Source organism: Drosophila suzukii, chromosome X (genome assembly GCF_043229965.1).
Source record: "Drosophila suzukii chromosome X, CBGP_Dsuzu_IsoJpt1.0, whole genome shotgun sequence".
Classification (NCBI taxonomy): domain Eukaryota; kingdom Metazoa; phylum Arthropoda; class Insecta; order Diptera; family Drosophilidae; genus Drosophila; species Drosophila suzukii.
The window spans coordinates 6,282,498-6,299,243 of NC_092084.1; the positions used below are offsets into that span (position 1 = coordinate 6,282,498).

General features: G+C 55.5%; 1 protein-coding gene across 5 annotated transcripts in view; it reads left to right on the top strand.

Moving 5' to 3' along the window:
* futsch overlaps nucleotides 1-16,746 on the top strand; it is a 65,941-nt gene that overhangs the window by 44,196 nt on the left and 4,999 nt on the right. For all 5 annotated transcript variants that reach the window (XM_036820279.3, XM_065868224.2, XM_036820277.3 and 2 more), the window contains exons 4-8: nucleotides 640-812; nucleotides 877-1,099; nucleotides 1,262-1,420; nucleotides 1,479-8,557; nucleotides 8,699-16,714. In XM_036820279.3, the coding sequence (XP_036676174.2) occupies nucleotides 640-812; nucleotides 877-1,099; nucleotides 1,262-1,420; nucleotides 1,479-8,557; nucleotides 8,699-16,714 (15,650 nt within the window). The remainder of the gene's footprint in view (nucleotides 1-639; nucleotides 813-876; nucleotides 1,100-1,261; nucleotides 1,421-1,478; nucleotides 8,558-8,698; nucleotides 16,715-16,746) is intronic.

A 16,746-nucleotide genomic window follows, 5' to 3' on the forward strand; every position in this document is an offset into this window, starting at 1 on the left:
CGGACGAGGGCGAACCGAAAAAGCCTCATCATAGCCCTCATCTGTCTCATCATCATCATCATCATCATCATCGTTGTTATGTGGTAACCTAGGGATAGAGGTGGAAGGTGGGAGGTGGCCAAGGTCGCCGACAAGGTCGCACCAACCTGAGAACCACACAACTGAGGGCTTAATTAAAGCATTAAAATTAAAGATTCATTAAATAATTTCTATCCATGGCAACGGCGCTTCAAGGGGATGCTGCTGGGATGCCAAAGCCGTCGAGACAATAAAGCCAACGCTTGACAATCCAAATCCACTTGATGCGCCGTGCGTGCTCGAGTCCAAGTCCGTGCCTGGCATCCCAGGCATCCCTGGCATCTCTGCCATCCGATGCAGCACCTCTGACCATCCGCTTATCCATTCATCAGGGGATGGAAATGGTGGGCGGGGGAGTGCACCGTGCACTGTGCACCACCCAGACGGTGTGACTGCCCCCTGACAGAAAGAGGTCAGATCAGAAAGGGATGCAAGTGGAAGCGATGCCTTAATCCCACCAACTCCATTTCCGCCCATAAAATCTGTGCTAGACGGACTGCAAAATCAAAAATGAACCCAGAAAACTAATATGACAACTTTGTTTGTACCCTTTTCTTCCAGGCGAACGACTCATCCAGTATGCCAGCGAGAATCTGGTGACGGAGGTGCTCATCCACCCGCAGTACAACACGCTGATCCAATGCATGCGAAACCTGCTCAGCAGCTTTACCCGCCACCGGCACATCATCCACGCCGGCTACACCTTCAGCGGAAATGGTTCCTGGATACTGCAGGTGAGTCACGGTCACGATCCGATCTCCTTGAGTTCCTAACCTAACCTAACTCGTGCCCATGCAGGACGGAACATTCTCTGTGGCGGACTTCTCGGAGGCCTTCCAGGAGCACGACGTACAAAGGGTGATCCGGGCCTATGCGGACACCATCACCATGAACATTCACTGCGCGGACGCGGGTCTGTGGCACACTCTGCCCGAGAAGGCCTTTGCTCGCCAGTGCCGGATCCGGATCAATCCCGTCGACGTCCTGGACACGAGCAGCGAGTGTATCAACGGATTTATAGGTACGATTTCCTACATCCGAGAAATGGAGAACGGAAAATAACCAAGACCAAGTGTTATCAATTTGAGAAATTAATATGAAAGTAGTACCGAGAGCAATTTAATCTCCAGTTATAATGTTTTTTCTGAGAACCCTGAACTTACCAAGCTGTATTTTTGCACAGATTACCTGGCGCCCATGGTGATGCCAACTTCGCTGAGGGAGCTGCTCGAGACCTCGGACGTGGTGGGAAATATCCGCTTCACCCACCCCACGCTATACGTCTTCCCCGGCGGCCAGGGTGATGCTGCCCTCTTTGGGATCAACGGCTTCAACATGCTTGGTAAGTACAATCATACGTAGCACTTATCTTAGTAACTCAGCCTAATCTCCTCCTGCAGTTGATGGCGGCTTCAACCGTAAGGCATGCTTCTGGGACTTTGCCCGGCACCTGGACCGACTGGACGCGGTGCTGATGACGCGCCTGAACAACAGCAACGTCCAGGGACTGGGGGCGGTGGTGTCGCGCAAGCGGGACTCCCACGTCTACCCCCAGATCGGGCACTTCTTCGGCAATGTACCTGACCGCAAGGGCCTGCCCAGCCCCGACGGCGACAAGGATCGCGACCCACTCTTAATCGATCTCTTCGAGCGCGGACACGGTATCGTCAGCGACCTCAAGGCACTGGATCTCAAACCACAGGGCTGCTACCGCAACCAGGAGCCGGTCAACCTCTACCACAAGGTGGGTCACGGCACTCTGGACATGTATGTGATAAGCCCAGCGCGCGACTCCAAGGAGGTGAAGGAGTTCCTCCAGAAGTGGCACGCCGGCGACCAGCGGCTCTTTGCCGCCCGTGAGTCGCGCGACTTTAACTTCCCGCTGCAGAACTTGGTCTCCATTTGCGCCCTGCTCGTTTGGCAGCCGGCCAATCCGGACGACACCATCACTCGCATCCTCTTCCCGGGCAGCACTCCTGACTTCAAGATCCAGGAGGGTCTCGAGAAGCTGAAGCACCTGGAGTTCATGAAACACTCCACCTGCACAGCCAAGTCGATTGCCCCAGCCATCCAGACTGTGGCCGGAACGCGAAAGAGCCTGAAGTCCGCCATTGAGTCTACTCCGGCTCCGCCCAGCGCCAGCTACAAGTCCAGCAAGTTCGGTCCCGTGGCCAGTGCCGCCATAGCTATCCAGCACCCTCATCCTCAGCAGCAGGACAACAAGGCAAAGGAGGCTGCGGCGGCGTCGGCAGCTGCATCTGCCGCATCCATTGCCCGCACCAAAGCGGATTCCATGGACACGGATGTAGAGCCGGAGCAGGAGGCGGAACCTGAACCCGCTGACACTGGGGATGAGGCTGCTCCCGCCGAGCAGGAGGCCGAAGCGGAAACTGAACCCGAGCACGAACAGGAAACCGAGCCAGTCGAGCAGGACAACAAGGATGTGGGCGAGGAGAAGAAGGTGGAGGTTCTAATCATGAAGCCCCAGCAGGCGGCAGCACCAGCAGCAGCCCCAGCCTCTGGCAAAGATGGAGTGGATGCAGCTCCCGCCGATGCCACGCCCACCGGCGGCAAGCCAGGCAAGGCGTCTGCCAAGGGCAAGGCGGAAAAGCCGCGGGCGGAGGTGAAGCCCGTGGTTCGGTCCCGCATCGACACCAAGCCGCCCAAGTCCATGGACCGCAAGCTGGCCAAGCGGGACGAGAAGAAGAGCTCGCCCACGGCCACACCAGCAGCCCGTGCACCAGCAGCCCGCGACGCCAAGCCGAAGGTGCTGAGCCGCCCAGCCACCAAGTCCAGTCCCAGCAGCACTCCGGCCAAGAGCGCCAAGGAAGCCAACAATCGCAAGGTGCTAGAGTCCAAACAGCAGGCGGCTCGCGTTCAGGCCACCAGCACAGCCACCTCCAGGCGAGTCACTAGCGCCACCAGCGAACGGCGAGTCCAACAGCAGGCGGAAACGAAGACAGCGGCGACTGGGGCCACTCAGGCGGCCCAGAGGAAGCCGATCTCGCGAAGACCACGTGGCGTTTCGCCCTCGAAGCGAGCACCGGCACCTGGTAGTCCAGTGAAGCAGGCCAAGCCAAGGGCGGCGGACCTTAAGAAGACGCGCCTGGACAAGGGCGGCACCACCGATTCTAGCCTGGTGTCCACTCCCTCCGTCGACGAGGCGACGGCTGCCAAGAAACTACAGGACCTTACCGCCTCACAGGAACTCGACGCCGAGAAGCAGCGCGAACTGGACGACCTTAAGGAGGAACAGGAGGTGGTGCGCGAGATCGAGGCGGTGTTCAGCCGGGACGAAATGAAGCGCCACCAGCACCAGCAGATCAAGGCCGAGCTGCGCGAAATGCCCGCTGAGGGAACCGGCGATGGTGAGGATGAACCCGAGGAGGAGGAGGAGTACCTGATCATCGAAAAGGAGGAGGTGGAGCAGTATACCGAAGATTCGATCGTTGAGCAGGAAAGCAGCATGACCAAGGAGGAGGAGATCCAGAAGCACCAGCGCGACTCGCAAGAGTCGGAGAAGAAGCGCAAGAAGAGCGCCGAGGAGGAGATCGAGGCGGCCATTGCCAAGGTGGAAGCAGCCGAGCGCAAGGCTCGAATGGAGGGCGCCTCCGCATCTGGACGGCAGGACCAGGATGAGTCGGAACAGGAAGCGGACCTGGAGCAGAGCGAGATCAAGGCCGAGGTGCAGGAGATCATTGCTGCTGCCAAGGACATTGCCAAGTCGCGTACCGAGGAGCAGTTGGCCAAGCCCGCTCAGGAGGAGGAGTTCTCTTCGCCAACGCCCGAGGAGAAACTGAGCAAGAAGACTTCGGATACCAAAGACGACCCAGTCGGAGCTCCAGTCGACGTGCTGCCCGTCAATCTTCAAGAAAGCCTGCCCGAAGAGAAGTTCTCAGCCACCATTGAGTCGGGGGCCACCACAGCGCCCACACTCCCCGAGGACGAGCGCATCCCGCTGGATCAGATCAAGGAGGACCTGGTGATCGAGGAGAAGTATGTCAAGGAAGAGACGAAGGAAGTAGAGGCCATTGTAGTGGCCACCGTACAGGCTCTTCCCGAAGCGGCTCCATCCGCAATTGAGGCCGTGCTGGCCGCAACTACTAAGGATGCCCCCAAGGACGCCAAGAGGGATATTTTGGGCGAGCTTCCCGACTCTGGGGAACGAGTGCTGCCCATGAAGATGACCTTTGAGGCGCAGCAGAACCTTCTGCGAGATGTTATCAAGACGCCCGACGAAGTGGCCGATCTGCCCGTCCACGAGGAAGCCGATCTCGGGTTGTACGAAAAGGACAGCCAGGACGTCGGTGCCAAGAGCATTTCGCATAAAGAGGAGTCTGCCAAGGAAGAAAAGGAAACGGACGATGAAAAGGAGACCAAGGAAGCAGAGGTCGAAGAGGAGCAGGCTGAACCGAAAGAGGAAGAACCCCCTAAAGTGGAACTCAAAGAGCCAGTCGAGGAGGTGGTTGTGGAGAAGGTCGAGGCAACTGAAGCTGCAGTGGAGAAAAAGGCAGAGGAGGTGGTTGTGACCCTGGAGACCGAACCGATTGTGGAGGCAATTGTGGCCCCCACCCAAGAGAGCCAGGATCAGCCAAAAGAGCAAGAGAAGGACATGGAAGCAGAGTCCGAACAAAAGGCAGAGTCAGGAATCATAACCGAAAAGGAGGCCAAAAAGTCGGCCAGCACTCCCGAAGAGAAGGAGACCAGCGACATTACCTCCGAGGATGAGCTGCCAGCCCAGCTGGTGCAACCGGTGACCCTACCCCCGAAGGAGGCCAAGGAACGTGAGGACACCGTCTCCATGGAGAGTCCCGCCACCATCGAGGAGGCCATAGAGGTTGAGGTGCAGGCCAAGCAGGAAGCCAAAAAACCAGAGCAAGGTCCGGCAGAGGGTGCGAAGGCGGACACGTCAACTGCTGCCTCTAAGGAGGCCTCCCGTCCCGAATCGGCGGCAGATGAAGCTAGGCCCGACGAAAAGTCTCCACTAGCTTCCAAAGAAGCTTCGCGCCCGCAATCCGTTGCGGAGAGCGTCAAAGATGAGGCTGAGAAGCCGGAGAGCCGACGGGAATCGGTGGCAGAGAGCAAGAAGCCAGATAGCGTCAAGGACGAAAAATCCGCACCCGCCTCCCAAGAAGTTTCCCGACCAGTCTCAGTAGCGGGCAGTGTTCAAGCGGAAGTCGAAAAGTCCAAGGAACCCTCCCGACGGGAATCCGTAGCCGAGAGCCATAAGGATGACAAATCCGCGCCAGCTTCCAAAGATGCTTCGCGGCCTGAATCCGCTCTTGAGCATGTCCTAGATGAAGCCGAGAAACCGGAAAGCCGCCGGGAATCTACTACGGAAAGCATTAAACCAGAAAGTGCAAAGGACGAAAAATCTCCCTTGGCCTCGAAGGAAGCCTCCAGACCAGAATCTGTGGCAGAGACCACCAAAGACGAGGCAGATAAGTCGAAGGAGCCGTCCCGTCGTGAATCCATCGCAGAAAGCGTCAGGGCCGAGAGCACAAAAGATGAGAAGTCACCGCTGGCCTCCAAGGAAGCGTCCCGGCCAGAGTCAGTCGCTGAAAGCATCAAGGATCAAGCTGAGAAGGTGGATAGCCGCAGGGAATCAGTGGCCGAAAGCGTGAAGCCAGAAAGTGCAAAGGACGAAACGTCCGCTCTTCCCTCGAAGGAACCTTCCCGACCAGAGTCCGTTGTGGAAAGTGTCAAGGATGAAGGCGACAAGACCGCAAGTCGTCGGGAGTCTGTGGCCGATAGCATCAAACCGGAAAGTGAAAAGGACAAGAAGTCCCCACTGGCCTCTAAGGAAGCCTCCAGGCCGGAATCCGTTGCAGAAAGTGTCAAGGATGAGGCTGAAAAGTCCATTGAACCATCCCGACCGGAATCCGTTGCAGAAAGCGTCAAGGATGAGGCTGAAAAATCAAAGGAACCATCCCGAGCGGCATCTGTAGCAGAAAGCGCCAAGGCGGAGAGCACGAAGGACGAGAAGTCCGCCCAAGCCTCCAAGGAAGTTTCTCGACCAGGATCAGTGACAGAAAGCGTTAAGGACGAGGCTGAAAAGTCAAAGGAACCATCCCGAGCGGCATCCGTAGCAGAAAGCGCCAAGGCAGAAAGCACGAAGGATGAGAAGTCCGCCCAAGCCTCCAAGGAAGTTTCTCGACCAGGATCAGTGACAGAAAGCATTAAGGACGAGGCTGAAAAGTCAAAGGAACCATCCCGAGCGGCATCTGTAGCAGAAAGCGCCAAGGCGGAAAGCACGAAGGATGAGAAATCCGCCCAAGCCTCCAAGGAAGTTTCTCGACCAGGATCAGTGACAGAAAGCGTTAAGGACGAGGCTGAAAAGTCAAAGGAACCATCCCGACGGGAATCGGTAGCTGATAGTGCCAAGGAGGCCAAGTCCCCGCTTGCTTCGAAGGAAGTCTCAAGACCCGGATCAGTAATCGAGAGTGTCAAGGACGAAGCTGAGAAGCCGGAAAGCCGCCGAGAGTCGGTGGTCGAGAGCATCAAGGCCGAGAGTGCCAAGGATGAAAAGTCACCGCTCGCCTCGAAAGAGGCTTCCCGACCAGAATCCGTGGCCGAGAGCATCAAAGATGAGGCAATTAAGTCTAAGGAGGAATCACGACGTGAGTCCGTGGCTGAAAGTCTTAAGGCGGAGAGTGCCAAGGACGAAAAGTCCCCTCTTGCCTCCAAAGATGTTTCGCGACCAGAATCGGTTGCCGAAAGTGTAAAGGATGAAGTCGTCAAATCCGCAGAACCTTCGCGACCAGGATCCGTTGCGGAAATAATTAAGACAGAAATCGGCAAGGTTGACCAGTCGCCTATTGCCTCTAGGGATGTCTCCAGACCAGATTCAGCGGCGGAAAGCGATAAGGATGATACTGACAAGCCAGAATCTGTGGTGGAAAGTGTCAAGCCTGTTGCCGATGACAAAACTGCTCCAGCATCAAAGGAAGTTTCACGACCAGAGTCTGCTGTCGAAAGCGAGAAGGATGCGGCTGAAAAGGAAAAAAGCCGTCGTGAATCAGTTGAAAGTGCAAAGCCAGAGAGCATTACCGACGAAAAATCCTCAGTTCCCTCAAAGGAGATTTCTAGGCCAGAATCTGTGGTGGAAAGCGTCAAGGATGAATCTGAAAAGCCAGAGAGCCGCCGCGAATCGGTCGCTGAAAGCGTTAAGCCAGACAGCACCAAAGACTCCAAGGAACCATCCCGACCAGAATCAAAGGTGGAAAGCGTTAAAGATGAGTCTGACAAATCGAAGAGTCCGTCTCGACGAGAATCTGTTGCAGAAAGTGTACAGGCCGAAAGTGCTAAGGACGATAAGTCTGCATTGGCCTCAAAAGAAGCTTCTAGACCAGAATCCGTGGCGGAAGGTGTTAAGGAGGAGGCTGACAAGTCTAAGGAACCATCTCGACGTGAGTCGGTGGCAGAAAGCGTGAAAGATGAAGCCGCCCAGTCGAAGGAGGCCTCTCGTCCCGATTCCGTTGCAGAAAGCGCCAAGGGAGAAAGTGCCCTGGACGAAAAGTCATCATTGGCATCCAAGGAAGCCTCCAGACCAGCATCCGTTGCAGAAAGCGTCAAGGATGAGGCTGACAAGTCCAAGGAGCCATCCAGGCCAGAGTCGGTGGCACAAAGCATTAAGGCGGAGAGTACTAAGGACGAGAAATCACCGCTGGCCTCCAAGGAAGCTTCCAGACCAGCATCAGTTGCAGAAAGTGTGAAAGATGAAGCTGAAAAGTCCAAGGAAGAATCTCGACGAGAGTCGGTGGCCGAAAGCGTTAGGGCGGAGAGCAGCATCGATGACAAACCTATTCCAGCCTCCAAGGAACTATCTAGGCCAGAATCCGTAGTAGAAAGCGTTAAGGACGAAGCAGAAAAGCCAGAGAGTCGTCGCGAATCTATGGCAGCTTCACCAGAAATAGCCGAAGAAGAGAAGTCTGCGGCAGCTTCAAAGGAAGTTTCTCGGCCAGAGTCTGCGGCGGAGAGCGCTAAGGGCGAGGCAGACAAGTCAAAGGAGCCATCCCGTCGAGAATCTGTAGCCGGAAGCGTCAAAGCGGAGAGCACTAAGGATGACAAATCTCCTCTGGCTTCCAAGGAAGCATCTAGACCAGAATCCGTAGTGGAAAGCGTGAAGGACGAAACTGAAAAGCCAGAAAGTCGTCGCGAATCTTTTGCTGAGAGTGCCGCACTGGAAAAAGCCAAGGACGAGAAGTCTGCAGCAGCTTCAAAGGAAGTTTCTCGCCCAGAATCTGTAGCGGAGAGTGTGAAAGACGAGGCTGACAAATCCAAGGAGCCATCCCGGCGGGGATCAGTGGCAGAAAGCGTTAAACCAGATAGTTCAAAGGATGACAAGTCTCCACTAGCTTCTAAGGAAGCTTCCCGACCAGAATCTGTGGCTGAAAGCGTGAAAGATGAGGACGAAAAATCAAAGGAGCCATCGAGAAGGGAATCCATCGCTGAAAGTCTAAAAGCGGAAAGCGTCCTGGTAAGAAATTGATATGTTCTTAATTATTATATCAACTAGAACGGCTGATCCTTTTCTTACCTTATTTAACTTTTATTTTATCTGTGTCTTAATACAACAATGATTTGTTTTAATATTTTCTTGTTTTCACCCTCTACTTAGGACGAGAAATCGCGCCCGGCATCCGTTGGTGAAAGCGTAAAGGATGAAACACAAAAACCAGAAAGTCGTCGGGATTCGGTCGCTGAAAGCATCAAGGCCTCTAGTGCTAAGGACGAGAAGTCTCCATTGGCTTCGAAGGATGTGTCCAGGCCAGGATCCGTGGCTGAAAGTGTTAAGGACGATCTTGAAAAGCCCGAAAGCATCAAGGACGACAAGTCAAAGGAGCCCTCTCGCCGCGAATCACTGGTTGAACCGTCTGCTGTCATTTCGAAGGAGTCCTCTCCCAGGCCAACATCTGTGGCCAGTGATCATGAACCTGCCGTCGCTGCTGAGGTCGAGTCCAAGCTTTCCATTTCCCCCAAAGACGCATCCCGGCCAGGGTCTGTTGGTGAAACTGCCTCCTCGCCAATTGAGGAAGCGGCCATGGAGTTCTCGGAGATAGAGGTCGTGAAGAGAGCTAGCCTTGCTCTTAATCTGCAAGCGGGCTCTGGAGGAAAACTGCCAACGGACTCGAGTCCCGTTGACGTGGCCGAGGGTGACTTTTCCCATGTCATGGCTTCTGCCTCCTCCGTATCAGCCACACTTACCAAACCAGCAGAGCTCTCGCAGGTTGGTGCTGCTGATACGGTCTCGTCTCCTGTGGACGAGGCTCCCAAATCCCCCTCTGCTCTTGAGCAAGTATCCCGACCAGATTCTCCGGCAGAATGCGCAAGTGCGGAGAGTGCCAAAGATGACAAGTCGGCACTCGCTTCGAAGGTACCCTCAAGGGCCGAATCAGTTGCAGAAAGTCACAAGGATGATGATGTGCAGCTCAAGAGTTCAGTGGATGAAAAATCCACAGAAGTGAAGGATTTGAAATCTCCAGTTGCCTCCAAGGAAGCTTCTCGCCCACCTTCGGTCGCAGAGACAGCATCATCGCCGATCGATGAAGCTCCCAAAGACTTGGCCGAACTCGTGCTACCTTTGAGTAGTGAACTAAAGGGTGATCTCCCAACTCTGTCGAGCCCTGTGGATGTGGCCCATGGGGACTTCCCCCAGACAGCAACACCCACAAGTTCTCCTACTTCAGCCCAGCCTGAACTGTCCAAAGTGGACATTCAGAAGACAGCATCGAGCCCGGTAGACGAGGCTCCCAAATCTCTTATTGGATCTCCGGCAGAAGAGCGCCCTGAATCTCCTGCTGAAAGTGCCAAGGATGAAGCTGAGAAACCTGTTTCCGTAATCGCCTCCAAAGAGGCGTCTCGGCGTGAATCCGTCGCAGAAAGTTCAAAGCCAGACAGTGTTAAGGATGAGAAGTCTGCACCCGCTTCTCAAGAGGTCTCTAAGGAAGCGTCCCGACAAGGATCCGTAGTAGAAAGCATTAAAGACGGAGCCGAAAAATTCAAGGATTCATCGCGTCCACCGTCCGTAGCTGAAAGTATTGTGGCGGATAGTGCGAAAGACGATAAATCCCCTCTTGCATCGAGGGAGATTTCCCGGCCTGGATCGGTGGTGGAAAGTCTCAAGGACGATGCTGAAAAATCTAAGGAATCATCGCGTCCACCGTCCGTTGCAGAAAGCACTAAGGGGGAAACCGCCAAGGAGGTTTCCCGACCTGAGTCGGTAGTGGAAAGTGTTAAGGACGGGGATGAGATTGCTGAAAGCCGTAGAGAATCTGTTGCTAAGCCAGATGACAAGCCGTCACTTGGCCTAAAATCAGAAACTATCGTGAAAGCTGTCGCTGAAGAGGCTGACAAATCCAAGGAACCATCTCGCCGAGAATCCGTAGCAGAAAGCACCAAACCGGAAAGTCCCAAAGACGAAAAATCTCCGCTGGCATCTAAGGAAGTCTCTCGACCTGGATCCGTCGTAGAGAGCATTAAAGATGATGCTGAAAAGCCTGAAAGCCGTCCAGAATCGGTCGTCGATAGTACAAAGCCAGAAACCAAGGATGCGAAGTCCCCAACCCCACCAGTCTCAAAGGATGCGTCCCGTCCAGACTCGGTAGTCGAAAGCGTTGCAGCTGAATCTGAGAAGTCCAAGGAACCATCCCGGCGGGAGTCTATAGTGGAAAGCCTCAAGGTAGACAGCACAAAAGACGAAAAATCTCCAGAGGCATCAAAGGATGCCTCCCGACCAGCATCTGCCATCGAAAGTCTCAAGGATGAGGATGAAAAACCAGAGAGCCGACGTGAATCGATCGCAGGCAGCCTTCCAGCGAGCAGTACCAAGGACGATAAGTCTGCGTTGGCCTCCAAGGATGCCTCAAGGCCAGAATCAGTTGTTGAGAGCCTCAAAGACGAAACTGAGAAATCCGAAAGCCGTCGGGAATCCGTTGCCGAAAGCATTAAGCCAGAAAGCTCCAAGGACGAGAAATCTCCTCTCGCCTCGAAAGAGGCCTCCCGGCCGGAATCCGTAGTGGAAAGTGTCAAGGATGAAGCAGAAAAATCAAAGGAGCCATCCCGATCGGAATCCGTAGACGTAAAGTCGCCACTCGCCTCAAAGGAAGCTTCCCGGCCAGAATCGGTGGTGGAGAGCATCAAGGACGAAGCTGAGAAGCCCGAAAGCCGTCGGGAGTCAGTTGCCGAGAGTGTTAAGCAAGGTAGTGTTAAGGACGACAAGTCGCCCCTCGCTTCCAAGGAGATCTCACGCCCAGAATCTGTAGTGGAAAGTGTAAAGGATGAAGCAGAAAAATCCAAAGAAGCTTCACGACGAGCTTCCATCGCAGAAAGCACTAAGGTGGAGACCGCAAAGGGTGAAAAGTCACCACTTGCTTCGAAAGAAGTTTCTCGACCTGGATCCGTCGTAGAAAGCGTTAAGGATGAAGCCGAGAAGGCTGAAAGTCGTCGTGAATCCGTCGTAGAAAGCGTGAAGCCAGAAAGTGCAAAGGACGAAACGTCCGCCCTTCACTCGAAGGAACCTTCCCGATCAGAGTCCATTGTGGAAAGTGTCAAGGATGAAGGCGACAAGACCGTAAGTCGTCGGGAGTCTGTGGCCGATAGCATCAAACCGGAAAGTGAAAAGGACAAGAAGTCCCCACTGGCCTCTAAGGAAGCCTCCAGGCCGGAATCCGTTGCAGAAAGTGTCAAGGATGAGGCTGAAAAGTCCATTGAACCATCCCGACCGGAATCCGTTGCAGAAAGCGTCAAGGATGAGGCTGAAAAATCAAAGGAACCATCCCGAGCGGCATCTGTAGCAGAAAGCGCCAAGGCGGAGAGCACGAAGGACGAGAAGTCCGCCCAAGCCTCCAAGGAAGTTTCTCGACCAGGATCAGTGACAGAAAGCGTTAAGGACGAGGCTGAAAAGTCAAAGGAACCATCCCGAGCGGCATCCGTAGCAGAGGGCGCCAAGGCAGAAAGCACGAAGGATGAGAAGTCCGCCCAAGCCTCCAAGGAAGTTTCTCGACCAGGATCAGTGACAGAAAGCATTAAGGACGAGGCTGAAAAGTCAAAGGAACCATCCCGAGCGGCATCTGTAGCAGAAAGCGCCAAGGCGGAAAGCACGAAGGATGAGAAATCCGCCCAAGCCTCCAAGGAAGTTTCTCGACCAGGATCAGTGACAGAAAGCGTTAAGGACGAGGCTGAAAAGTCAAAGGACCCATCCCGAGCGGCATCTGTAGCAGAAAGCGCCAGGGCGGAAAGCACGAAGGATGAGAAGTCCGCCCAAGCCTCCAAGGAAGTTTCTCGATCAGGATCAGTGACAGAAAGCGTTAAGGACGAGGCTGAAAAGGAACCATCCCGAGCGGCATCCGTAGCAGAAAGCGCCAAGGCGGAGAGCACGAAGGATGAGAAATCCGCCCAAGCCTCCAAGGAAGTTTCTCGACCAGGGTCAGTGACCGAAAGCGTTAAGGAAGAGGCTGAAAAGTCAAAGGAACCATCCCGAGCGGCCTCTGTAGCAGAAAGCGCCAAGGCGGAAAGCACGAAGGATGAGAAATCCGCCCAAGCCTCCAAGGAAGTTTCTCGACCAGGATCAGTGACAGAAAGTGTTAAGGACGAGGCTGAAAAGTCAAAGGAACCATCCCGACGGGAATCGGTAGCTGATAGTGCCAAGGAGTCCACGTCCCCGCTTGCATCGAAGGAAGTCTCAAGACCCGGATCAGTAATCGAGAGTGTCAAGGACGAAGCTGAGAAGCCGGAAAGCCGCCGAGAGTCGGTGGTCGAGAGCATCAAGGCCGAGAGTGCCAAGGCGTCCCGGCCGGAATCCGTGGCCGATAGCGTAAAAGATGACGCTGCCCAGTCGAAGGAAGCCTCTCGTCCCGAATCCGTTGCAGAAAGCGCCAAGGGAGAAAGTGCCCTGGACGAAAAGTCACCATTGGCATCCAAGGAAGCCTCCAGACCAGCATCCGTTGCAGAAAGCGTCAAGGATGAGGCTGACAAGTCCAAGGAGCCATCCAGGCCAGAGTCGGTGGCACAAACCATTAAGGCAGAGAGTACTAAGGACGAGAAATCACCGCTGGCCTCCAAGGAAGCTTCCAGACCAGCATCAGTTGCAGAAAGTGTAAAAGGTGAAGCTGAGAAATCCAAGGAAGAATCTCGGCGAGAGTCAGTGGCTGAAAGCGTTAAGGCGGAAAGCAAATCTTTTCCGGCGTCCAAGGAAGCATTAAGACCAGAATCCGTTTCAGAAAGCGATAAGGACGAAGCTGAGAGGTCAGAAAGCCGTCGTGAGTCAATTGCCGAGAGTGTGAAACCAGACGCCTCCCGACAACCTTCGGTGGCGGAGGAGGTCACAAGGACCGACAGCGTACCTGATGACAAATCGCGTCCCGAGTCCGTGGCTGAGAGTATTCAGGCACCTAGTAAAACAAGTGACTCGTCACCCGCCCCATCCAAGGAAGCATCTCGTCCAGCCTCAGTCGCAGAAAGCGCCGCCATCGACAAGTCGCAGGAGGCATCCCGACGAGAGTCAGTGGCCGAAAGCGTGGCGGCAGCGAGCGTCAAGGATGAGAAGTCACCGCTTCCATCGCGCCCAGAGTCGGTGGCCGAGAAGTCAACAGCTGCCTCGAAGGAAGCCTCTCGCCCTGCATCGGTGGCGGAGACCGCCTCCTCTCCCATTGAAGAAGGTCCACGATCCATCGCTGACCTTAGTCTGCCCCTGATCCAGACGACAACCGAGGCCAAGGGCAAGCTCCCAACTCTCTCGAGTCCCGTCGATGTGGCCGAAGGAGACTTCTCGAAGGCACAAGTTGAGCCCTCCTCAGCTCTTCCAGCTACACTTTCCAAGCCAGGAGAGCTCTCCCAGGCGGATACGGCGCAAACAGCCTCCAGTCCCGTAGACGAGGCTTCTCCAGTCCTGGAGGCCATCGAGGTAGCTGAAGAGCATATCACACCTGGCGATGGGGTCTTGAAGGAGACACCTGAAGCAGACCTGCTGGGTCTGAAGGAAACCAAATCAGAGACAGCGACCGAGACCGAAACCGTAACCAAGCAGTCGGAAGCATCGTTGTTCGAAACGATTTCCTCCAAGGTGGAGGAAAAGATGGAGAAGCTGGAGACCTCGGTGAAGCAGGTGGAGGAGAAGGTCGAGAGTTCAGCAAAGCAGGTTGAAGAGAAGGTCGAGAGTTCAGTGAAGCAGGTGGAAACCACTGTGGCCGAGACTCTGGAGCAGGTGAGCAAGGAGAGCACCGAGCAGCTGACCCAGATCAAATCTGTGCTGGACACCAAGATTAGCAGCGTCACCAGCCTACTGAGCTCTGCAGTGGAGACCGTTGAGAAGAAAGTGCAGGAGGTCACCGAGAAAGTAAGCGAGAAGGCAACCGAAGAGGTTACCGAGCAAGTCACCAAAGTATCTGAAATCTCTACGGAGAGTGGTCAGGACAAGAGCAGCCTGGAGCTGGGCACGTTCTCGGAGCTGCGGGAAACGCACATCACCACCGTCGGCTCGCCGGAGTTCACGGTTACGATCTGCGAGCGGGATGAGCCCGTATTGCACGACATCAAGGAGGAGGACGAGGAGCATCGCTTCTCTCCTCCCAGCGATGGCGACAAGACTGGAATCCTCCCGCCCCAGCCGATACGACCACTATCGCCGCGCGAGGAGGAAGTGTTTAAAATCGTTGCAGACGTGGCCAAGGTTCTCAAGTCCGACAAGGACATCACCGACATAATACCCGACTTTGACGAACGCCAGCTGGAGGAGAAGCTAAAGTCCACCGCCGACACAGAGGAGGAGTCCGACAAAAGTGTTAGGGACGAGAAATCGCTGGAGATTAGCGTCAAAGTGGAAATCGAGTCAGAGAAGTCATCGCCCGACCAGAAGTCCGGCCCCATCTCCATCGAGGAGAAGGACAAAATCGAGCAGTCTGAGAAGGCTCAGCTGCGCCAGGGAGCAGCGGCTGTCAGTCGCCCAGAATCGGTTGCCAGCCAGGTGGAGTCGGTGCCCTCTCGTCCAGAATCAGTGGCCAGCCACGAGCAGAAGGAGGCGGACTCCCTGGCCAAGGAGACCACATCTCCCCTTCCCAGCAAGGAGGAGTCCAAACGCGAGTCTGTGCTCTCCGAGAGCCACAAGGGTGAGAGGATCTCGCGCCCCGAGTCCGTTGCCAGCCAGGTGAGCGACAAGGACGTAAAGATCTCACGCCCAGCATCCAGCACCAGCCAGTTTAGTACCAAGGATGGCGATGAGGAGACGACAGAGTCGCTGCTCCACTCACTTACCACAACTGAGACCGTTGAGAGCAAGCAGGTGGAGGAGAAGTCGAGTGTGGAGTCTGTGTCCACTTTCGTTACCAAGTCTACAGTCCTCTCTAGTCAGTCGGTCCAACTCCGCGAAGAGTCCACCAGCGACTCGCTGAGCAGCAGCCTCAAGGTGGAGGATAGCTCCCGACGCGAGTCGCTTACCAGCCTGCTGGCCGAGAAGGGAAGCACCATAACAGGCGCCAGTCTGAAGGAGGACACCAGCACCTCCGCCTCCCAGCTGGAGGAGCTGCAGGTACAGTCGGAGGAATGCTCGTCGGAATCAATCGTCAGTGAGATTCAGACCAGCAGCGCCCTGAAGTCGGTCAAGGAAACCAAGGACACCAAGGAAATCAAGGAGACCAAGGAGACCAGCAGCTTCAGCACCAGCACCACCAGTGCCACGAAAGACGATAGCCTCAAGGAGACCGTGGCCGAGTTCCTGGCCACCGAGAAGATCGTCTCCGCCAAGGAGTCATTTAGCACTGAGGCCGCCAAGTCGGCCGACGAGTGCCTGAAGAAGGTCACCGCCAGCAGCGTTTCCAGCTCCAGCACCACCGCCTCCCAGCGGGCGCTCTTCGTGGGCACGGACGAGTCGCGACGGGAGTCCCTGCTGAGCCAGGCCAGCGAGGGCCGCCTAACCCACAGTGATCCCGAGGATGAGGAGCCCGATGATGACGAGGACGAGCGTGCCAGTGTGAAGGAGAGCCGCTCCAAGTCCATTGCCACCATCATGATGACCAGCATCTACAAGCCTTCCGAGGATATTGAGTCAATTGACCCGCTCGCCGAGGAGGAGCACGAACATGTGGATCTGCTGGGTCAGGAGGCCACCTCCGCCTTGACTTCCACCTCCACCACCACCACCAGCAAGACCACAACTCTTCTGCAGTCCAGTGAACAGAGCAGCAGCACAACCACTAGCAGCAGCTCCAAGACCTCTGCCTCCAAGGTGGAGTCCATCACACTCACACAGATAGATCAGCAGTCTGGCCAGGATCAGGCCCAGTTCCAGGCTGAGCCCGCTGACCGCAAGACTCCGCCAACAGCGCCCGTCAGTCCAAGCGTCAAGCCATTGAGTTCGACAGGATCTGCTGGCTCAGTGATTGGAGCCGGAGCTGGATCTGGAGCCGGTGCGGCTGGCGGAAAGTGTGAATCCAGTGCTGCCAGCATCGTCTCCTCTTCGGGACCACTGTCGCCCAAGGACATCAGCGGCAAGTCCAGTCCCGGAGGACTTACCTCCGAGAGCCAGTCCATTCCCACTCCGCTGGGTCGGGAGTCGCACACGGAAACCCCGGAGTCCTCGCCCAAGCCCACGTCGCCTTTCCCGCGCGTCACCAAGGATGAGCTCAAGTCTTTGGAAATTCAGGTAAGTCAGAAGAGTATTAATTTTGTAAATCT